The sequence below is a fragment of the Pelophylax lessonae genome, assembly GCF_965119305.1.
Source record: "Pelophylax lessonae genome assembly, chromosome: 9".
In the NCBI taxonomy this organism is placed as follows: domain Eukaryota; kingdom Metazoa; phylum Chordata; class Amphibia; order Anura; family Ranidae; genus Pelophylax; species Pelophylax lessonae.
The window spans coordinates 126434450-126458725 of record NC_138776.1 but is presented as its reverse complement, the minus strand read 5'-3'; the positions used below and the strand labels follow the sequence as shown (position 1 = coordinate 126458725).

Sequence of the window (24276 nt, the reverse complement as noted above, 5' to 3'; positions counted from 1 at the left end):
ACTTTGCCAAAAAGGAGAGCAAAAATGTAACAACTTATGGTGGGGCTTTAGAGTCAGTGGATGAGGGGGATACAGTACAGGAGGAAGCAGGTCTATGTGCACTAGAAGATCTTTGGGAGGAAGGAAGGTGCTATGATGACGAAGAAGGTATGAAAGAATTTGAGAGACTATGCCAGGTCCACATAGGTCAGATTCAGCACACTCCATTCAAGCCTAAGTCGATATTCCATCCCCATTGGGCCAAGGGCAATTATATATCGACATTTTACGAGATGGTCTATTCGGATTTTAACAAACTATGTCAGAAAGCTAGGGGGGATTACTCCGCAACCATGCCACAAGGAGAACGTGAGGCTTTGAGGAATCTGAAGAATAGCCCAGACTTAGTATTTAAACAGGCCGATAAAGGGGGTGGATTAGTAATACAGAACAAGGAACAATACATGGCAGAGACCTATAGGTTGTTGAGTGATGCTGAAATGTATAAGAGACTCCCTGGTGATCCAACAGCCGTCTACACGGGGGTCTATAAGGAGATTTTGGATCGGGCTCTAGAAGCTAAAATCCTTACGAAACAAGTAAGAGGCTTCCTTCTAAGACCCTTCCCCATCATATCGCACTTCTACCACATCCCCAAAGTGCACAAAGATATTTCGAATCCTCCGGGCAGACCCATAATAGCGGGCATAGACAGCCTCACTTGTAATTTGGGGAATTACATTGACCACTTCCTACAGGGTATGGTCATGCAGTTGCCCTCCTACATACGTGACTCAGGCCATATGCTGGAGGTTTTGACCAATTATAAATGGCAGGAAAACTACAGATGGGTATCTTTGGATGTATGCTCGCTATACACCTCTCTCCAACACGAGTACGGGTTACAAGCAGTTCAGCACTTCATGTTTCAAGATCAGACAATCCATCACACTCAAATACAATTTTTACTTGAGTGCATTGAGTTCACCTTGACGCACAATTTTTTCACGTTTGTGGGTGAATTCTACAGGCAGCTCAGGGGCACGGCGATGGGAGCCAGGTTCGCCCCTAGTTATGCCAATTTGTTCATGGGGCTATGGGAACACCATTACATTTGGAGGAACAACCCCTATGGGGCGAACCTGGTTCTCTTTGCCCGTTACATAGACGATATAATCGTCATCTGGGATGGATCAGAAGAGGAGCTACAGGCATTTGTGCAGTACTGCCAAAACACCCCGTATGGCATACAGCAGTTCACATATGTGGTGGATAAGGAAAAGTTGGTCTTTTTGGACCTAGAACTCAAGGCAGAGCCAGATGGGTGTATTACATCAAAAACCCATTTTAAGCCTACAGCAGGTAATTCTTACCTATATGCCCATAGTCACCATCACCCCAGGTGGATACGTAATGTTCCCCTGGGTCAATTTTGTAGGCTTAGACGTACATGCACCAAGCTCGAGGATTTTGAAGAACAGAGTTCAATTCTGATCAAAAAATTCCAACAAAAAGGATATGATAATCAAGGCATACATACAGCATATACCAAATATAGGCAAGAATACACCGATGATATGATAGGAAGTCTGAGAATTGTAGAACTAGTCGGGGATACAGGACAAGGGAGGACTACCAAGTATCTTTTTGCACTAAATACAACCAAAAAGCGTTTGCCATCAAAAACATTTTAGAAAAACACTGGGGCATCCTAGAAAAAGATCCTTTACTATCAGGGGCCATTTCAAATAAACCAAAAGTAATCTACCGTAGACCAAAAGACCTAAGGAGTGTCTTAGCACCGAGCCGTGTCAAACCCACTAGGAAGGAACTAGCACTGATGTGGAAGACCATTTTCAACCAAAAGGGTTCTTTTAGGTGCGGAGTTTCAAACTGCGGACTTTGCCAATATATGTGGCACAGGAAAAAGGGTTAGACCGACGAGTACATCAAACCAGACAGTTCATTAACCACTTAAGCCCCGGAAGATTTTACCCCCATTCCGACCAGGGGGTATTTTGCGATTCGGCACTGCGTGACTTTAACGGACAATTGCGCGGTCGTGCGACGCTGTACCTAAACGAATTTGGCGTCCTTTTTTTCCCACAAACAGAGCTTTCTTTTGGTGGTATTTGATCACCTGTGCGATTTTTTGATCACGCGCTATAAACAAAAAAAGAGCGTCAATTTTGCAAAAATAGCAATATTTTTCACATTTTTTTATATGAAATTCCCCAAAAAAAAATTTAAAAATCAAAATTTTTTTACTTTTTCGGCCAATTTGTTTTATGCTACCTATGTTTGGTAAAAAAAATCGCAAAAAGCGTATTTTGATTGGTTTGCGCAAAAGTTATCGCGTTTACTAACAAAGGGAAAGATTTCTGTCATTTTTGTTGTTTTTTTTTTAACGTGTAATGGCGGCGATCTGCGATTTTTTTTGCGGTACTGCGACATTGGGGCGGACAGATCGGACCCTTGACTGACATTTTTGACACTTTTGGGGTTACCAGTGACATTTCTACAGTAATCAGTGCTATATATATGCACTGTTACTGTAAAAATACACTGGTAGTGAAGGGGTTAACTTTATTTGGGAGGGAGGGGCTGTGTGTATCCCTAGGGGCGTGCTTTCTACTGTGATTGGCTGGGGCTTGAGCTGTATGGACACTGATCAACGGATCTACATACTAGATCCGTTTGATCAGTGTCTTAACAGCAAGGAGAATGACAGGTGGCTTGTTTACACAAGCTGCCTGACATTCTCCCTCTCCCCCGCCGATCGCCGAGTGACCGGCGGACATCGGGTCCGCCGGTCACACGCGCGGGGGGGTCCGTGACCACACGGGAGCGGGAGCGCGCCTCCAGGGGCGCGCGCTCGCTCCCTAGACCCTCACAAGCTAGTGACGTAGCCCTACGTCACTTTGCCTGTGAGGGGCTGACTGCCGACGTAGATCGGCGTTAGGCAGTCGGCAAGTGGTTAACTGTTCCACAGAGTTTGTGGTTTATGGTCTCGTCTGTCCCTGCGGACTCCTTTATGTAGGCCGCACTTCACGCACATTCAGAACACGATTTGGAGAGCATAAGAGAAACATCTACAAATGTTTTGACAAGCATTCTCTTTCTTGCCATTTTCGGGATGTGCATGATAAGAAATCGGCAGGTCTGAAAGCCTTTGGACTTGAAGCCATCACAGGTTATACAGATGTTGGCCTCAGATTTCAAAGATTGTGCAGTAGAGAAACGTACTGGATTCGTCTTCTTGGCTCATTGGCCCCTAGGGGATTGAATGAGAGTTTGGATATAACAGCTGTTATACGTTGAGTATAGGGTCAGTCAGCCCCATGAGCCTTGTTAAGGAGAGTTATAGAGCCATGAGAGGTATGGACTACCAACAAAAATAGGGGGGAGGCTGTTTGTAGGTGAAAAAGAGAGATAGAAGGGTGAGGTTTTGGGGTCACCTTCATAGGTAGGAGAATTTATCCAACCAGATAGGCCATTGGTTACGAGGCTTAGGGATGAAAACATTGGATGTATATGGTGCACCATTTTTTCCATTTTTTCTATTTTTTCATTGTACCATTTCAGTATATGAACTGTTGAACATGTTATTGTCAGCAGTTTTGTGAAATAAGTGTATAGCAGATTCATCATCTAATGTTTCTAAAGGATGCGTTTTATCAGGATTTTGGCCAATTATAGGCTATTTTAGTTATTTTTTACTATTGTATATTACACTGTACATGTTTTAAGAGATGATTACAGTAGCGAGTAGCATCAGGTTCCCATACCCTTGGAGACGCTGGAAACCCTGCACTCCAGTCGATCCAACAAGGAGGCAAGGGGGGATTGTCCAGTGTACAACAAAACTTATTTTAGGTGAGCAGTCTCATGTCCACACTCTTTTAAATACACTTTCTTAAATATATATTTAAATAGATTTTCAAGTATACAATTATATTGCATGCTTGTTTCAAATATCATTTTATGCATAGAGAGGGAAAATAGGGCCACTTGCCAACATAGGACCCAGTCTCAAACATGTGTGGCCCTTATTTTGGCACCTGAGACAGTGATGTCATGGGGGACACAATTGTTTTTAGGGACAGTGCTGTCCAAGTTTCACTAAGGAATATGAGTAGTGCAGTTTTCAGTTTCACCGCTAGATGGCAGTGCACTCCACCAGGGCTCCAGTCGAGTCTGCACACATGTTCCCACGGATACAGACGGGGGCGGGCTTTACACAGAGCTTTACAGGTTATGACGCAATACAGGTCCTGGAACGCAGAGCGGACGGCGTGCGTTCCAAGACCAGGAAGCCACGATCCCCCGAGGAAGTTACGGTTCCTGAGGAGCCATGGCGCACCCAAACAGCCATATTCCGGCTTGTGAGGGCCTTGCAAGTGAGGACACAAGCGGCCAACAGTGGGACACTGCCAAGATTTTCAATACAAGTGGACACGAGCAATCACAAAGGAGTTCTGGGAGGGGTAAGTCACACATACACTTAAGGTCCCATCTGTGCATTGGAGGTGGCATGTCTGGAGTGTGCACAGGATTGTATAACGGCATGGAACACTTGTCTGCACAATTGTCCAGATGCTGTTCCTGGATCGCATTCCCATCTCTGGGGACCCCTTTGTTGCCTGCTGGTTGTGGCTATAGGTTTTGAAGACAGTCCCCACTTGAAGTGTTGCATGAAACGTAATATTAGAGGCCGCATAGATATGAGGACTAAGACATATAGGCCCATTAAGAGCAAGTTTGTTGACACTGGATGGTCCCGCCCCCTCCTTCCGGGGGGAGGGAGGGGCAAGGGTGGGGAAGAGGTGGAGGAACATTGAGCTACTCTCTATATAGACTTCAATCTGCTATGGCATGACCAGCTCTGAGGAAGGGAGCTTGACTCCCGAAACGCGTTAGCGGTCGCAATTTCCAGGACATGGTCCAACACACGGGTGACGGGAATTTGCAATACGATTTTAATTCTTCAGGTTTGTGAGTATGCATTCAGCATTTTATTAAATTATTTTAAACAATACCATGGGTAATGCACTAGGTGTTTGCGCCTCCTTTTCCTTTCTTTTATGCATCCGTTTGGAGTTCCCTGCCTGAGGAGAGCAGCACGCCAGTCTTCCCCTTCGGAGTGAGCGCTTGGCTGATATATTTGTTTGGAGACCCACATTCTTTGGCTTATTGAGGAAAGATTGGGTATTGGAGTCCACAAGACTAGTCTCAAAGGAAAAGAAAAGACCCACACCGGACTAAGTGCGTTTGACCCACATGCAATATTGCTAAGGGGTCCTGGCAGTCTGGTAAGTGGAAGTATCCACGGGGAGTGGACCCCCTCACCATTGCAACTTATCTTTTTGGCACGGATTGTCACCAGTTTGTATAATAAAGAGCACTTAAGCACATTGCACTTTCACTGGCTACTTGCTTAAGGACTTTTTTGGGACTTTTTTGGAACTTTATTTATTGATTTATTCATTTATTCATCTTTAAATTATTTATGCACCATTGCATGGTATATTGATTTGCCTTCTATCACGCATATGTATTTGCACTTGATTTCACAGCACTGTATGATTCAGATTAGGATGAATTATTTAATTTATTAATTTACTGTTCATTTATTTATTTGCAATATTGCACAGTTTTTACCCACCCACACAAGAATTTTGGCACCACTCACTTTATATATTCCGATTTGCGCTGTGTGTCCTTTTTTGTCATTTTGAATTACTTTTGAACAGCAGCATTTTGGATTGAGGGTAAACATCATACATCCATAGCACAGTATTAGTACACATTTTTGCTGTATGTCATACCTGCTGACCTGACAGTGGGGGATTTTGCACCAGGAGTGTGTATATCGGACACCATTTCACAGACATACACAATTGTAAGATTTGACATGTTGGGTATCTATGTACTGAGCACAACCTCATCTTTTCTACCCAGCACAACCTGATCTTTTCTATTTTACATTTTCTAAATTGAGTAAATCATTGTGTTTGTGTGCCCTAAAAGTAACTTTAGTGTATTTTTTACTGAAATTTCCTAGACCCTTGCGTTAGTATCATGTAACATACCAAATTGTAACTACCACAATTTTATTCTCTAGTATGCCTGCTTACAGAAAATATATTTTCATATAACTTACATATACGACAGAAAAGCGGCTCTGCTGCGCAGGATCATGTACCTAATATGTGATCCTGCACTTCCAGGTGTTAGGCATGCATGCACGCCCCCGGAGAACCATTTCTGCTGTGATTATACACAGAGGGAGATGATCTGCGGGTACCATGGACTCGATGTCCACCGGCACCCGCTGTTTTCTAGGCAGAGAGACAGAACAGTGATCTGCATATGTTAACAAGGCAGATTGCTGTTCTATCAATAGGGAGGGCAAAGCAGGAAAATGGATCAATGCCTTCCCCTAGTAAAATCACCTACAACACAGTACACTGGCTAGGCACACATTTAACCCTTTGCCCTTGATGTTCACCCCTTCCCAGCCAGTGTCCTTAGTACAGTGACAGTCCATATTTTTTAGCACTGATCACTGTATTAGTGTCACTGGTCCCCAAAAAGTGTCAGTTAGTGTCTGATTTGTCCACGGCAATATGGCAGTCCCGCTATAAGTTGCTGATCACCACCATTACTAGTAAAAAATAAATAAAATAAGTAAAAATTCCATAAATATATGCCATACTTTGTAGACGCTATAACTTTTGCGCAAAACCAGTACAAACTTATTGGGATTTTTTTTTTTACTAAAAATATGTAGCAGAATACATATTGGTCTAAATTGATGAATTGATTTTTTTTTTTAATTGTCTCTCTTTTTTTTTTTTTGTTTATAGCGCAGAAAATAAAAAATGCAGAGGTGATCAAATAACACCACAGCATACAGCTTTGCGCAACGACCATGCAATTGTCAATTAAAGTAACGCTGTATCGCAAAAAATGACCTGGTCATGAAGGGGGGTAAATCTTCCTTAGGTCAAGTGGGTAATCTTCATGGCCAAAATTATTTTTTAAACATGTGTGCCAAAAAAACAAAAACAGCTCTGGTAGTGAAAGGGTTAGCACACCCCTCCCCCCAGATTGACAATGCTGCTGCTTGCTGTGCTCCCTGTGCTCCTTCATCCAGACTGGGGGCTCTCTAGTACAGGTGGTGTGTTACTGACCAAATCACTAGGTGAAAACAGAGGGGAAAAAAAAAAGAAAACAAATGCAGCCATCACATCTAATGATTGGTAAACTGCAATATATTACATTTTTGGTTTTGGGTTTAATCTGAGAATAGATGTCGTCGGGAGAGCGTGTCCGGCTGGGCAAAGCTATAGATGGGGCATTTGAAAGAGAATGGCTGTATACTAAGGGAAGGACCTTGCCCCCCTGACCCTCAGGCTGGGCTCACATATATGCGAATTGGATTTTTGTACTTTTATAACTTGAGCTTTCTTTCAGTAAACAGCTATATCAGTAGGTTTAGTTTTCCTTTACAAAACTGTAATATATTTCAGCTTAACATCCAACAGAAGGGTGCATCGCTCAGAACAGTGGAGCCATTAACCACTTTAGCTCCGGAGGATTTGGCTGCTCAATGACCAGGCCCTATTTTGCGATTCGGCACTGCGTGACTTTAACAGACAATTGCACGGTCGCGCGATGCTGTACCAAAACGAAATTGACGTCCTTTTTTCCCACAAACAGAGCTTTCTTTTGGTGGTATTTGATCACCTGTGCGATTTTTTTTTTTTTTTTTTTTAATTTTTTGTGCTCTAAACAAAAAAAGAGCGACAATTTTGAAAAAATAATATTTTTCTAATTTTTTTATATGAAATTCTCAAAAAAAAAAAAAAAAGTAAAAATCAAAATTTTTTTAACATTTTAGGCCAATTTGTTTTCTGCTACATATTTTTGGTAAAAAAAATCGCAATAAGCGTATTTTGATTGGTTTGCGCAAAAGTTATTGCGTTTACTAACTACGAGAAAGATTTATGTCATTTTTATTGTTCTTTTTTTACTAGTAATCGCGGCGATCTGCAATTTTTTTTTTTGCGGGACTGCGACACTGCGGCGGACAGATCGGACCCCTAACTGACATTTTTGACACTTTTGGGGGTACCAGTGACATTACTACGGTACTCAGTGCTAAAAGTATGCACTGTTATTGTAAAAATGACACTGGCAGGGAAGGGGTTAACTGTACTGGTGATCAAGGGGTTAAATGTGTCCCTAGGGGTGCAAGTCTAACTGTCAGGGGGCGTGGCTTGTGAAGTAATCACAGAGACATGCAATCCTATATGGCAGGATCACATAGCCTCAGTGATCACTTCAGGGAGAATGACAGATGGCTGTGTTTACATCAGCCGTCTGTCCTTCTCTCTCAGCTGCGGGAGATCACGAGTGGCCGGCGGCCATCGGAGCCGCAAGTCACATGCGCTGGCTCCCCAGTTAACGAGCGGTGGCGGGAGCGCGCGGGGGGGGGGGGGCGCGCGCTCGCCCCCTACAGTCTCCTGAAAGAGCGACGTAGTACTACGTCACTTTGCCCAGGAGCGCCTGCCTGCCACAGTAAAACTGCGGTGGGCGGGGCTGAAGTGGTTAAGTAGAAGGAAATGTCTCCCAGGTGCACAGGCTGCGGTGATCTCTCCAACGCCATGAGAATGAAATGTCAAGCAAGAGGACAGCCAGCAACTGCATAAAACTTCCAATTCTTTATATAGCACCCTACAAAGTAGGTGCTGGATAAAGTATAGTGGAGTATATGTGGTTATTGCACGTATGAGATTCTTCTGCTCATATAAACGGTGCTCAATCACCTATCAATTGCCAATCTCTATTACATAAAGTGCATCATGTGTTGCATCCTCAACTAAATAGCAATACAAATATATTACATTTAAACCGTGCATATCTGTGCAATACATGCAAATACTCATGAACTCCTGCAACAGTGTTTTATGCCAAAAAACATATAAAGATAAAAGTCTATGAGACTGGACATGTGTAAAGCATAAAGGACTTTTAAAAAATTGTGAAAAAATATTGGTGGTATGTGTCCAAAAATAGTCCAAACAATGAATACTGTGATTGTGTCTGATAAAGAGCTGTCAGAAGAAAAAATCCTCAGATGTGTACAATGGTGGTGTCACCCTCCGTGCTCGTGCAGTATGGTGTAAGAATTCAAACTCACCAGAAGATGTTGCCCCCCAATACCGTACGGTAAGTGGCTCAATAAGGCTTAAAGGTAGGTATCCAGCAGGGATCCCATCTGTCCGCGCCCGGGTGGTCCTGGATGTTCCTAGCACTGAGTGTGATGGGGCAAAAAGATCACACTCTTCATGGTGTAGTATTTATGGAATTAAGTTTATTTAAAAATGTTTGTGTAGAGGCGGTGCCTAGTGAGAGGACCCTGAAGTGTAGAGGGGGTGCCTAGTGAGAGGACCCTGAAGTACAAAGGGGACGCCAGCGGTTGGGCCCTGAAACGTTAAAGTGTACAGTGTGCAGTGTACAATGTTCAGAGTTGCAGCAGCACAAGCAGTTACAGGAGCTACTTCAGTCAGGAAGGACTGGAGGGAGCTGTATGAAGGACTTTTGAGCTACCCAGAGAGTCAGAAGTCAAGCCTAAAGTACAGTCCAGGACTTTTGAGCTGATCAGTGTCAGAAGTCAAGTTCAAGTATAGTTCAGGAAGTCTGTGTTTTTTCAAGCGCCAGCAAGAGTTGGTCGGCATCCAGCCGGCGTCAAGACAGCGCCGAAAATCATTTTTTCACAAAGTGTCCCATTTGTACCTAGTTGAGCCAGAGGAGCATCCCACTCATTCCCTTCTCCCATCCCCAATATCAAATAAACAAAACAACCAAAGTTGCCGGAATGGTCATTTTCTCCAATCTCACACTTGGGTATTCAGTTTAAATGGGCTGAAGGTGTCACCGGTAACCATGGCAGACCCACATCAGGCCCAATGCCTGAAAAACCTGCTACATTTATTATCACATCCCAGCGATAAATGTTTTGGAGCTCAGAGCAATAAAGCTTTGAGCCACTGGATGACTTGTCTGAAAGATTGTCCGGTTCGGATTCAATCGGACAATGCCATGGCTGTGGCTTACATCAATCACCAGGGGGGCACCAAGAGTCTTGGCAGCCAGGGAGGTGGCTGAAATTTTGGCCTGGGCGGAATAGTTTGTCCCAGCCCTCTCTGCTATGCACATCCCAGGTGTGGAGAGCTGGCAAGTGGATTACCTGAGTCATCAGGTGTTGGATCAAGGGGAGTGGTCCCTACACCCAGAGGTGTTTCATCTCCTGTGTGTCGAGTCGACCACACCCTAGGTCGATCCGTTTGCTTTTCGTCTCAACAAGAAGGTGCAGAGGTTCGTAGCCAGATCTCGAGATCCTCTGGCCGACGTCACAGATGCCGATGCTCCTTGGAGACTTCCTCTCAGATAAGATCTGCTTTCTCAAGGTCCAATCTTCCATCCTGATTTACAGTCACTGGCTTTAACGGCATAGCTGTTGAAAGCCAGGTGTTGAGGGATAGAGGTCTTTCTGACTCGGTTTGGTGAAATGATCCTCTCGCTACCACAGTCGAATACCTCCGTATCTAACTAAGGTGCTGCAGGTACTAGGCTGTTACCTAAACAGTGCTATGGCCAATATAAAAAGATAAAAAATGTACTGCGCTCTTAGATAATATCAAACCTATTTTCTCATGGGTGTATCAAACAGGCATAACCCACGTGTGCAATAGATCTTAAAGCAAACCAGAATAATGGGCACAGACTTATATCTTATACTATGACAGAATCGCATATGCTTTAATAATAATCATGTGTGATTATTCAAAGTGCATTCATGCAAATACATAACTAAGTGTAAATGTGAATATATAATAAAATACTTTTTAAATTTGATTAATTATTTCACATAGTCCAAAATTAGGAATCGCATATGTTAAAATAATAAATCAAGTAGTTGTGTGCTTAATCAAAAGTGCGTATGTGTAAACCAACTTATATATGTGCAAACCTCCAAGTGTTAGTTTAGTAAATTAATATTTTTGTGCAAAAAAGCAATTAAGTGCAATAATAATTATTTAAAGTGCCAAAAAATTGTGCAAACAAGCGTTTAAGCAGATAATAATAAATTATTCAAGTATATCACATAATTATTTTCTGTGCAAAAAAAAGTCCATAAGTAGTGATACTCTGTGCAAAGACACAATTCCTTAATCGTAATTTTAAGCTGTATGTGGAAAGGCCTCCACCTTCAATATTGTGCTCCTACCAGTGCGTGCTCTTCAGTGAATACACTTATATGTGTGCTAGCCTATCACCTCTAGCCACATAATGTGAGAGCATATGAGTATTATAAGTTAAGGTTGCCTCTGATCCTTTTCCTGTCTGTGATATGGATGCCTTCGGTGGGAAGGTTTCTCCTTATTACAGGTGGGGGGGGGGGATTACTCCTGTATACTCATTCCAATACGCGTTTATACCACTCCTTTGAGCTCCGTATCATATACAAAAGAGGGTCTTTCCAGGATTTTCCCTGAAGAAAACACATGATCCGTGATGTAACGCGTAGGGCGGGTCATGGATGCCTTTGGTAGAATGGTTTCACCTCATTACAGGTGGGAGGGGAAAGATACTCCTTTATACTTCTTCTAATACGCGTGTATACCACTACTTTGCGCTCCGTATCATATACAAAAGAGGACCATCATGGTGTAGTAGTTTAAACACGTTATATTGAAAAAACAAACAATAGCCACTCACATTTAAAACTCGCTTTTTCCAGTATTTTCAATTGGGTAACAATTGGGGACATTCGGTCCGTGTCCGCCTCCTCACTTCCGGTTCTCGTATCACCCGCCCTAGAAGTTACGTCACGGATCACGTGTTTTCTTCAGGGAAAATCCTGGAAAGGCCCTCTTTTGTATATGATACGGAGCTCAAAGGAGTGGTATACACGCGTATTGGAAGGAGTATACAGGAGTATCTTCCCCCCCCCCACCTGTAATAAGGAGAACCCATCCCACCAAAGGCATCCATATCACAGACAGGAAAAAAGATCAGAGGCAACCTTAACTTATAATACTCATATGTTCTGACATATGTGGCTAGAGGTGAGAGGCTTGCACACATATAAGTGTATTCACTGAAGAGCACGCACTGGTAGGAGCACAATATTGAAGGTGGAGGCCTTTCCACTTACAGCTTAAAATCACGCTTAAGGAATTGTGTCTTTGCACAGAGTATCACTACTTTTATGGACTTGTTTTTTGCACAGAATATAATTATGTGAAATAGTTGAATAATTTATTATCTGCTTAAACGCTTGTTTGCACAATTTTTTTGGCACTTTAAATAATCATTATTGAACTTAATTGCTTATTTGCACAAAAATATTAATTTACTAAACGAACACATGGAGGTTTGCACATATATAAGTTGGTTTGCACATACGCACTTTTGATTAAGCAACACAACTACTTGATTTATTATTTTAACATATGCGATTCTTAATTTTGGATTATATGAATTAATTTAATTTAAAAAGTATTTTATTATATATTCACGTTTACACTTAGTTATGTGTTTGCATTAATGCACTTTGAATAATCACACACGATTATTATTGAAGCATATGCAATTCTGTCATAGTATAAGATATAAGTCTGTGCCCATTGTTCTGGTTTGCTTTGACATCTATTGCACATGTGGGTTATGCCTTTCTGACTCCTTTGTGATTCCTACGCTATTGAGGACTAGGAAGTAAACTTCCAGGAAGATATATCATCGTATGTGGAAATCGTACATTTCATGGTGCGATTGGCTGAAGGTGCACCCTCGCTTGTTTTCGGTTGCTTTCTGCAGAAAGGGGTTAAACAGCGGTTGGCTTTGGGCACTATCAAATGCCAAGTGTTGGCCTTGGCTATATATTTTCAACGCCCGTTAGCTACGCATGCTTTGATTCGTACCTTCATTCAGGTAGTGCGCCATATGGCTTCTCTGAGGCGGTCCCCGATACCTCCGTGGGATCTAAATCTAGTATTATCTGTTTTTCAAAAGCCTCCTTTTGAGAACATTCTGGAGTTTCTGCTGCTTTCATTGTCTCAGAAGGTTGCCTTTTTGGTGGCTATCACTTCTGCCCGCAGAGTGTCTGAATTGGTGGCATTGTCCTGCCGTTCACCTTACCTGGTGGTCTACAGAGATAAAGTGGTACTTCAACCAAATCAATCTCTTCTACCTAAGGTGGTTTCTAATTCTCATTTGAATTAAGACATTGTGCTTACTTCACTCTGGCCCAAGCCCAAGCATCCCAAGCATATTGCCTTGCATTCTTTGGATGTGGTTTGGGCGATCAGGGTTTACCTGGCGGCTACTAAGTCTTTCAGAAAATCAGATGCTCTTTTTGTCCTTGCTGAGGGACCTCGTAAGGGATTGGCTGCGTCTGCTTCGACCATTTCCAGGTGGATCAGGCAGATGGTTTTTTAGGCTTATCCGCTGAAGTGTCAGGTTCCTCTTTTCCCAATGAAGGCTCATTCTACTAGAGCGCAGAGTGCCTCTTGGGGTTTTCGCCATCAGGCGTCAGTGATGCAGCAAGTATGCAAGGTGACAACTTGGTCGTCTGTGCATACATTCACAAAATTCTACAAAGTTGATATCACGTACCTGGTGGAGACCAAGCTGTAGAGGGGGCTTCTCTTGCACCTCCTGTCCAACACCCCTGATAGAGATGACAGGCTGTGTAGGACACAGAGTGGCACGAGGGCCGGTATAGCAGGTGATGTCTTGGCAGAAGACTGATGGCTGTGGATCACCGGATGAACACCTGAAACTGGAACTCGGTGATGCTGGATGAGAAGGCAGGAGCGAAATCGGAACACAAGCCAAGGGGTTGTCAACAGCCGGACAGCACGGGTACAGGAACGTGAGGCAGAAGCGGAGTCAGGATACAAGCCGAAGTCGGTACACAGTCTGGCAGCAAGGTACAAAGGCATAAGGCAAGGCAGGGTCAAAGACAGGCTGAGGTCACAAGGCAGGCAGGAATCCAAGGAGAGTCAAAAGGCAAGCCGGGTCGGTGTAACGGGAAATCCACAAGCAGGTCAGGGCACAGGTAAACAGGAACACAAGCTGAAAGACCACTCAGCAATGTGCTCCTGTCACCGCCTGGTATAAATAGGCCGTTTGGCGCCAATTGCGTGCGCACGTTGCGTACGCACGTTCGCGCATCCGCGCATTGGCGCGTTCGCGCATTGGCGTGTTCGCGCATTGGCGCATGCGCATTCGCACATTGCTTCCCGTGTGCCTGGGCATGCGCACTGAGCGTCTCTTACATTGCCCCCCCCCCAATGGGCGGCCTCCGGATGCCCATCTGCAACATCTTCTCAGGATGAAGCTGAAAAAAGGTTTGAATTAGATCCGTAGCATGGAGGTTGGCTTCTGGTTCCCAAGAATTTTCTTCCGGGCCATAGCCCTTCCATTTAATTAGGTACTGGACAGTACCTCCTCTTTTCCTACAGTCTAATATCGCTTCAACCTCGTATTCTTCGTTGCCATCAATAGTTTCAGGCGGAGGTGGATCCGACTCTCGGTCAGGAAATGGATTGGGTCTGGTAGGCTTCAGTAGGGACACATGGAAAACAGGATGAATTCTGTATGTTTCCGGGAGTGAAAGTTCATAGGCAGCAGGATTGATTTGTCTCTTAATAGAGAATGGACCGATATATCTAGGCCCCAGTTTCTTAGACGGACATGACAGTTTTAGATTGATAGAGGATAACCAAACCTTGTCTCCCGGTCTGAGGTTTAGATCTCCCCTCCTCTTCCTATCAAAAAATTTTTTGCTGTCTTGCTGTGCTCTGACAATGGCATCTTGCAATAATTTGTTGTTGGTTTGCAAAAATGTAGCTTTTTCCTGGACTGCGGGAACCAAGGAATCAGGTATTACGTCAGGCATAAAGGCTGGGAAGTACCCATAGTTTGCAAAAAACGGGGCTTGACCCGTGGCTGAATGCACTGCGTTATTATATGCAAACTCTGCTAGGGGTAAAAGTGATGCCCAGTCGTCTTGTGAGAAAGATGAAAAACACCGGAGGTACTGCTCCAGGGTCTGGTTTGTACGCTCCGTTTGCCCGTTTGTTTGCGGGTGATAAGCTGAGGAAAAGTATGTGTCAATTTTTAATGTTTTGCAAAGGCCTCTCCAGAACCTCGAAGTAAATTGCACCCCTCGGTCTGAAGTGATATTACTAGGAACCCCGTGGAGCCGAACCACTTCCTTGATGAAGGTTTGGGCAGTTTCCATTGCTGAGGGAGTTCCCAACATAGGGATAAAGTGGGCCATCTTTGTTAGTCTGTCGACCACCACAAAGATGGTCGTGAATCCTTCAGAAGGAGGGAGCTCAACGATAAAGTCCATGTTTATCATTTCCCAAGGCCTCTTGGGAATGGGCAAAGGTCTTAGCAAACCCCAGGCTTTGGCCTTGTCATTCTTGTTCCGGATGCAGATTGTACAGGTGCTAACATAATTACGGCAGTCGGACCTCAGACCAGGCCACCAAAAGGACCGTTGTACCAGGTCAACCGTTTTAGATATCCCAAAGTGCCCTGCCAAGGGGTGATCATGGCACAGGCCGAGGATCTTGGCACGTAGACCTGGAGGTACAAACACATTTGGTTATAGAAAAACAGACCTTCTTTTTCCTGAAGGCACATACCTGATGGTAAAACATCCCTTGTGGACGCCTGCTTCAGCTGCGTTAACAGATCCGCTTGCAAAAGTAGAAAACTTTGGGATGGCAGGATTGTGTCTACTGGGTGACACTCTTCGTCCTCTGGGTACATGCGGGAAAGTGCATCAGGTTTGCCATTCTTGGAGCCTGGCCTGTAGGTGATATGGAAGGTAAAACGAGAAAAGAACAGTGCCCACCTGGCTTGACGTGGTTTCAGTCTCTTAGCTGTTCGGAGGTACTCCAGATTTTTGTGGTCGGTAAAAATCAGGATAGGGTGAGATGCTCCTTCTAATAGGTAGCGCCATTCCTCCAAGGCCGCCTTGATGGCCAGTAATTCCCGGTCTCCAACATCGTAGTTCCTTTCTGCTGGGCTGAGTTTCCTGGAAAAGAAGGCAACAGGATGAAGAAGAGATTTCGTACCTGAACGCTGTGACAGGATGGCACCTATGGCATTTTCTGAAGCATCCACCTCGAGAACATAGGGCAGAGCGGGATTTGGGTGTCGTAAGATAGGTGCAGTAGTGAATAGAATCTTCAACTGGTCAAACGCAGCTTGTGCTGCCGGTGTCCATTGGAAACGGGTGCCTTGCCTTGTTAGCTGGGTGACTGGAAGCATAATGGCGGAGAAGTTCTTGATAAACTTGCGGTAAAAATTAGCGAAGCCAATGAACCTTTGTGTGCTCTTCTTGTCTGTGGGAGTGGGCCATTCGAGGATCGATTTGACCTTTTGGGGGTCCATGGAGATCCCAGAAGTGGAAATGACGAGTCCCAAGAATTGGATTGATTCCTTTTCGAACTCGCATTTCTCAGCCTTTGCGTATAATCCATGGTCTCTTAGGCGGCCGAGAACCTTCTTGACATGTTCACGGTGCATTTCAATGGAACCTGAAAAGATAAGAATATCGTCAAGGTAGACAATCATAAACAAATCAAGGAAGTCTCTGAAAATATTGTTCACGAAATGCTGAAAAGTAGCTGGAGCATTGCACAATCCAAAGGGCATGACAAGGTACTCGAAGTGGCCGAATCTTGTGCGAAAGGCGGTCTTCCACTCGTCGCCCTCACGGATCCGTACTAGGTTGTATGCTCCACGTAGGTCAAGTTTTGTGAATACCGTGGCTGCCCTGAAACGTTGGAAAAGTTCAGGAACTAAGGGCAGGGGGTATCTGTTTTTGACAGTAACCTTGTTCAACTCCCGATAATCAACGCAGGGGCGTAGAGAATGATCCTTCTTTTCAACGAAGAAAATACCAGCCCCTGCGGGGGACGTAGAGGGCCGGATGAAGCCTTTTTTCAGGTTTTCGTCGATGTAAAGGCGTAATGCCTCAAGTTCTAGTTCAGAGAGGGGGAAGATACGCCCAAACGGTATCTCAGCACCTGGTAAAAGTTCAATTGGGCAGTCATACGACCGGTGAGGTGGTAGGATGTCTGCTTTCTGTTTATCAAAGACTTCCAAGAACTCATGGTAAGCTGCAGGCACAAGTTGGGATGCAGAGGGATCAGGTTGCAGGCCCAAAAGTGATGCAGGTTTCCCTGGACTGGGCTGGAAGCAGTTTTGTTGACAATAGGTGGATGGAAATGCCACTTCTCCTGACTTCCAGTTTATCTGAGGATTGTGTGCTTGTAGCCATGGGATACCGAGAATGATAGGGAACAGAGGAGATGGGATAATATCCAAGCACAAGTATTCTCGGTGGCCTTTATTAGAGATAGCCAGTAATGGGCAGGTTTCTTGGGTTATAGGCCCGGACTTGAGATGGGATCCGTCAGCTAGATGGATAGATAACTGACGGGTTTTCGCTTGCAGAGGGATCTGATGACGCTGAGCAAAGTCACTGTCCATGAAGCAGCTGCAAGCGCCGGAGTCAATAATGACTGGGACTTGGATGTTCTTTCCGAGAATCTGTAGTGAGAGAGGTAGAGTAATGTGAGTGGACAGATCCTTCCCAGAACTGTTTGCAAGGTAAGAAAGAAAAGCAAACTGAGACTTACTAGGCCGCAACGGGCAGGTCTGAAGGTAATGTCCGGCTTCCCCACAATAGAGGCATAAGTTGTTTCGGCGTCTTCGCAATCTCTCCTCAGTGGTTAGTGGAGAACGTAAAAGTCCGAGTTGCATGGGCTCCACACTGGAGGTTGTGGGGAAAGCGACAGGTGGACGAAAAGCCGGAGGTGACGGCACTTGAGGCAACATCCAGGTAGGTCTGGAACTTCCAGCTCTTTCCACTCTCCGCTCCCTGAGCCTGCGGTCAAGCTGGATAGTAAGACTAATAAGGTCATCAAGAGAATCAGGCGTACCCACTCTGGCAAGTTCATCCTTAAGGCCCTCTGATAGGCCGAGACGGAATTGATGCCGTAAGGCTGCATCATTCCAGCCTGTATCGGAAGCCCATCTGCGGAATTCGGCGACATAGTCCTCAGCAGGGCGGCGGCCTTGTTGTAATGTATGTAGGGTTGCTTCGGCTGTAACAGATCGCTGGGGGTCGTCATAAAGCTGCGCCATCGCTTCGAAAAATGATGAGATGCTGTTCAAGGCTATATCATTTTGTTCCAGGAGACGGTGGGCCCAGGATTGCGGCTCTCCGAGAAGTAGAGAGATTACGAACCCCACCTTGGTGGATTCAAGTGAGAAAGTCCGTGGCTGCAGGGCAAAGTATAGCTCACAAGAATTCCTGAAAGCCCGGAATTTGTGTCGGTCACCCGAAAATCGTTCTGGAGCAGGTACCCGAGGTTCCGGTGGTGGCAAAACCACTGAAGGTGTGGATAGAGCCCGTTCGGGCATGGAGGTCCCAGGTGCCGGGGTTGCCGGGGTAGAAGCCATGGATTGGATGCGACCCTCTAATTGGAAGTAACCCTCTTGCAAGGATTTGACTGCTTGGGTAAGCGAAGCAAGTTGCTGGCATACTGCCTCTAGAGGTGAAGCCCCTCTCTCGGTCTCCGACATCTGGCTGAGTGGTACTATCACGTACCTGGTGGAGACCAAGCTGTAGAGGGGGCTTCTCTTGCACCTCCTGTCCAACACCCCTGATAGAGATGACAGGCTGTGTAGGACACAGAGTGGCACGAGGGCCGGTATAGCAGGTGATGTCTTGGCAGAAGACTGATGGCTGTGGATCACCGGATGAACACCTGAAACTGGAACTCGGTGATGCTGGATGAGAAGGCAGGAGCGAAATCGGAACACAAGCCAAGGGGTTGTCAACAGCCGGACAGCACGGGTACAGGAACGTGAGGCAGAAGCGGAGTCAGGATACAAGCCAAAGTCGGTACACAGTCTGGCAGCAAGGTACAAAGGCATAAGGCAAGGCAGGGTCAAAGACAGGCTGAGGTCACAAGGCAGGCAGGAATCCAAGGAGAGTCAAAAGGCAAGCCGGGTCGGTGTAACGGGAAATCCACAAGCAGGTCAGGGCACAGGTAAACAGGAACACAAGCTGAAAGACCACTCAGCAATGTGCTCCTGTCACCGCCTGGTATAAATAGGCCGTTTGGCGCCAATTGCGTGCGCACGTTGCGTACGCACGTTCGCGCGTCCGCGCATTGGCGCGTTCGCGCATTGGCGCATTGGCGTGTTCGCGCATTGGCGCATGCGCATTCGCACATTGCTTCCCGTGTGCCTGGGCATGCGCACTGAGCGTCTCTTACAGTTGATGTGTTAGCATCTTCGGATGCCTCTTTTGGCTGCAAGGTTTTGCAGGCTGCTGTTTAAAGAGAATCTTTTTTGTTCTCTTTGAGGGTGTATGTTTTTTCTAGGTGAGCTCCAGTTGTTCTTGGCTGAGCTCCATATTAATGTGAGAAGGAAAGAAGCCGCACTTCTGGTTGTAGATGTGAAGTATTAAAATCCAGTTTTATTGATATCCAAAAAAGAAGTCGTAACCTGGTTACGACTAAGCGGACGTTTCCGTGAAACGCGTTAACCGCTGTGCACTTTTTTCCCCATGTCTCTGGCTATTGTGGGTATGCTTCATATGCTTTTATTGTCTTATTTTGGATATCAATAAAACTGTATTTTAATACTTCACATCTACAACCAGAAGTGCGGCTTCTTTCCTTCTCACATTGCTATTGCCTGGATTGCGGATCCTTGCCTGCACCTGTGTTGGATGTTTGTGGGATTGCTTTCTCATCGGAGCGGTTCTCTTTCAACCTGATCAGTTACTGAGCTCCATATTACCTGGTTGGCTACGTTAAGCCTTTGGGAAGTTACGTTCTTCTTTGAGTTGTCTTCCCACCCTTCATGAAAATACTGCTTTGGGACATCCCAATGGTCTAAAGAAGATATGGAGCTGCGTCTGTCGATGAACGTAGAGAAAACTGGATTTTTGTACTTACCGTACAATCCTTTTCTCTGAAGTTCATCGACAGACGCAGCACCCGCCCCCTCTGCTTCTGAGTGTATGGGGTTTTTTGTCTTGTAAACACTGCTTGCAACAAAACTAGAGGCTGTAGCAGAGTGTGTGGGGTCATGCCTGCAGGGACAGCCCCGATAGGCGTGGTAAAGCTTTTTCCTGTGAAAAGGATTTTACGGTAAGTACAAAAATCCAGTTTTTGGTGGCACATGACTGGATAATTAAAATCAGAACACATTCACCTGATTCACTAAGCTAAGTAAAAATTCACTTTGCAAAGTGAACATTCTCCACTCATTTAGTAAATTAGCCACATTGTCACTTTGCCATGCATGGGCGAGTTGACAGACTTATTGTAAACTAATTAATAATTGGCCTGACTCCGCAATCCAGTGGTCATTCCTCTAGTACAGTTTTAAAAATGAGAAATAGGATTGGATTATCTAAGGGGATGAAGAAGACATTTTGTTCCCTTCACGATTTCATAAAATGGATCCACAATTAATTTATTTTTATACCTAATTCCTAGAAAGATTAAATCAGCATAACAGTACAAGATTTACACTAATATCAATTTCTTTTGTAGTAAATCATAATTGGTTATTAACACCAGATTTATGCAATAGGACCAGGGCCGGCGCTACCATTAGGTGAACTAGGCAGCCGCCTAGGGCGCACTGCCACCTAGGGGCGCAGCCAGGACCGCTGGTTTCCATACTTTCCGCCGGGAGCTTGACCATGCCTTGTTCTCTCCAGGGTGCGGAGGGCGCTCACACACACAGAGCGGTGTGTTTGTGGGCGTTCCGCTCTGCTCCAGTCTACCTTCACTACCCGGCCATTTGTGAGAGTTTTTTGAAGGGGAGGAGCGACTCGAACAAAGTGTGGGAATCTCTTTCTAAAAACGGGGAGGGGGAGGTCGTCCCACTTACACACCAAGCCCCGAGGCGGGGAACACTTGACAGGTGTGTGCCTCTAATCAGCAGTCATTGAACCCCCGGGACAACACACAGGCAACCACAAAATGCTCTGGCTGACATAGGAATGCAACGTGCCTGCACCTCTCTCCTCCCTATTCATTAAGAACACATACATACATACATACATTCAGAAGCTGGCACGAACAGTGAGTGAAGTTCTTGCACCTGTCACACTGCCCCTCCACCACATGTCACACTGCCACCCCCCGCACCACATGTCACACTGCCCCCCCCGCACCACATGTCACACTGCCCCCCGCACCACATGTCACACTGCCCCCTTACCACCTGTCACACTGCCCCCCACCACATGTCACGCTGCCCCTCCATCACATGTCACACTGCCCCCCACCACATGTCACACTGCCCCCCCACCACATGTCACGCTGCCCCTCCACCACATGTCACACTCCCCCCTGCACCACATGTCACACTGCCCCCCGGCACCACATGTCACACTGCCCCCCTGCACCACATGTCACGCTGCCCCTCCGCACCACATGTCACGCTGCCCCTCCGCAACACATGTCACGCTGCCCCCCCACACCACATGTCACACTGCCCCCCGCCCCCCGCACCACATGTCACACTGCCGCCCCACACCACATGTCACACTTCCCCCCTCCACACCAGATGTCACACTGCCCCCCGCACCACGTCACACAATGCCTCCCCACCACATGTCACACTGCCCCCCAGCACATTTCAAGTTGCCCCTCCACCACATGTCACACTGCCCCTCCACCACATGTCACACTGCCCCCCCCCGCACCACATGTCACACTGCCCCCTGCACCACGTCACACTGCCCCCCCGCACCAGATGTCACACTGCCCCCCCACACCAGATGTCGCACTGCCCCCCGCACTAGATGTCACACTGCCCCCCACATGTCATGCTGCCCCTCCACCACATGTCACACTGCACCCCCACCACATGTAACACTGCCCCCCTTACCTGTCACACTGCTCCCCCACCAATCACACTGGCCCCCACCCCCTGTCACACTGGCCCCCCTACCGGTCACACTGCTCCCCACCCATCACACTGGCCCCCACCACCTGTCACACTGGCCCCTCTACCTGTCACACAATCTCTCACACTGCTCCCCACCTATCACACTGGCCCCCCACCACATGTCATACTGGCGCCCATATCTGTCACACTGGCCCCCCTACCTGTCACACTGCTCCCCACCTATCACACTGGCCCCCACCACCTGTCACACTGCTCCCCACCTGTCACACTGCCCCCCACCACCTGTCACACTGCTCACCACCTATCACACTGGCCCCCCACCACCTGTCACACTGCTCACCACCTATCACACTGGCCCCTTACCACCTGTCACACTGCTGGTTTTGGATGTTTCTTTGCTGGATTGGTCTGTCTCTTTGGCATCTTATGGCATGTATTTTTGCAATTTAAATATTTAAAATGTAGCAGTTTCATGTTTAGTTGTTTTAATATTTTCTACTGTGATTAAAATGGTAGAAGTTTTAATTTTTTTTGGGGGGGGGCAGTAGCTGATCTTTCCTAGGGCGCATAATAGTCTAGCACCGACCCTGGGTAGCAGTGATTAAAAAGGTAGGGGAATAAATGGGCAGGGCAAAGGAGGTGGAGTCAGGGGCGGAGCCAATGGGGCCGCGCCAATGGGGCGGCAAAATGAGGCTTCGCCCAGGGTGTCAAAAATCCTTGCACCGGCCCTGAGTAGGGCCTTGCTAAAATAAATATAAAGTGTAGTAATCATAGGCACATTTTCAATATTCAGCGCAGTTGAGATCAGATCAAATAATGATTGTTATAGCTTAATGCAGTTAGCACATTCTCATCTTCTAATTTTATAGAACAATATTAATAGAACAATATTATGTCATGATAATGTGGCTTGCAATGCAGAACAAGCTTCTAAGTACTCCTGGACTGGTTGTCTGGTTCCAGTAGAAGGGCTTTGTTGTAGTATTTCATTGCCGAAATGCCCTGTTCTCTTTGTTGGTGGATGCACCCAAGCAAAGCATGTCCAGTGGCATCCATTGAATTTTGGACAATCATGGTTTCAGCAAGGGTTTCCAGTTCTTTTATGGCAGTTTCTCTAAACCATGATGGACTTTGTATCTCTACCGCTTCCTTAAAGCGGAGTTCCGGCCTTGGGAGTCAATTTGAGCTAAAAATACCCCCGGGACAGTCAGGGCTAGTACATTCCATAATGGATAGCCTCTGAACTGTCCCAGGTCGCACTTAACTGTAAGAAGAAATATTTACCTTGAAAATTTCTTCTCCAGTGCTGCCATCTCAGGGGTGGGCAGCTGAAGCCGCAGCGTCCCTCTTCATGTCCTCTTTGTGAAGTCGGAGTCCCACAATGCAATGCACCGGCCCAGCTCGTCACTTCCGGTGCAGGCGCGGCAACCCTGCACAGCTTCTGGGCATGCCCAGAAGCTGTTTAGCAGTGAATACTGCGCCTGCACCGGAAGTGACGAGCGGGGCCGGTGCAGGCGCATTGATTCCTGGGAGCGATGACGTTAAGCTCCCAGGAATCATCGCAAACCGGAAGTGACGGCGCGGGTCGCGGCCGCAGAGGGAGGAAGTGGAAGGAAGGGGAGTATATTTTCTTCTATAATAAGGTAAGTGACCAAAAAAAAAAAAAGTACCCATTTCTTTTTCAGGTTCCCCTTTAGCAAGTGGATGGCTCAAAATCGATTTTGAGGCCGGAACTCCGCTTTAACCAGTTACGGACCACCCACTGCAGATATACTGTGACAGGCAGCCCCTCCTGCGCGAACTGACGTAGGGGTACGTCGGTCTCGCGAGTGGTGCTGAGGGGCGAGCACACGCCGCCGGCTGCGCGCTTCCGCCCCCACTAAGCAGCGGGGATGCCGATGCATGAGGCGGGCAGCCGTGATTGCCGCCGGCCACCCGCGATCGCTCCCCGCTGAGAGAGAAGAATGGGCAGCTGTTGTAAACACAGCTGACCATTCTCTCTGAAATGATCACAGAACGCCTGTGAACCTTCTATATACTGTATAGGATCACAGGTCTCTATGGTCATTTCAAAAGCCCAACCCCCCACAATTAGTAATCACTCCCCTAGGCTTACATTTAACCCCTTGATCACCCACTAGGTTAACCCATTCCCTGCCAATGTCATTATTACAGTAACAGTGCATATTTTTTAGCATTGATTACTGTAGTAATGTCACTGGTCCCACCAAAAGTGTCAAAAATGTCAGT

At 46.2% G+C, this 24276-nt stretch overlaps 1 protein-coding gene and 1 long non-coding RNA gene across 2 annotated transcripts in view; one reads left to right on the top strand and one right to left on the bottom strand.

Annotated features, from left to right (window-relative positions):
• The window catches only part of LOC309563237, a 566624-nt gene extending 543533 nt beyond the window's left edge, over positions 1-23091 (top strand). Inside the window, exon 3 of the long non-coding RNA XR_014225713.1 lies at positions 22990-23091. This is a non-coding gene — a long non-coding RNA (uncharacterized lncRNA). The remainder of the gene's footprint in view (positions 1-22989) is intronic.
• A 74-nt stretch (positions 23092-23165) lies between these two features.
• The window catches only part of LOC309564269 (uncharacterized protein), a gene marked incomplete at its 3' end in the record, with an annotated part of 105503 nt that continues 104392 nt past the window's right edge, over positions 23166-24276 (bottom strand). The window contains exon 5 of the mRNA XM_082268892.1: positions 23166-23175. Coding sequence (XP_082125018.1) covers positions 23166-23175 — 10 coding nt within the window. The remainder of the gene's footprint in view (positions 23176-24276) is intronic.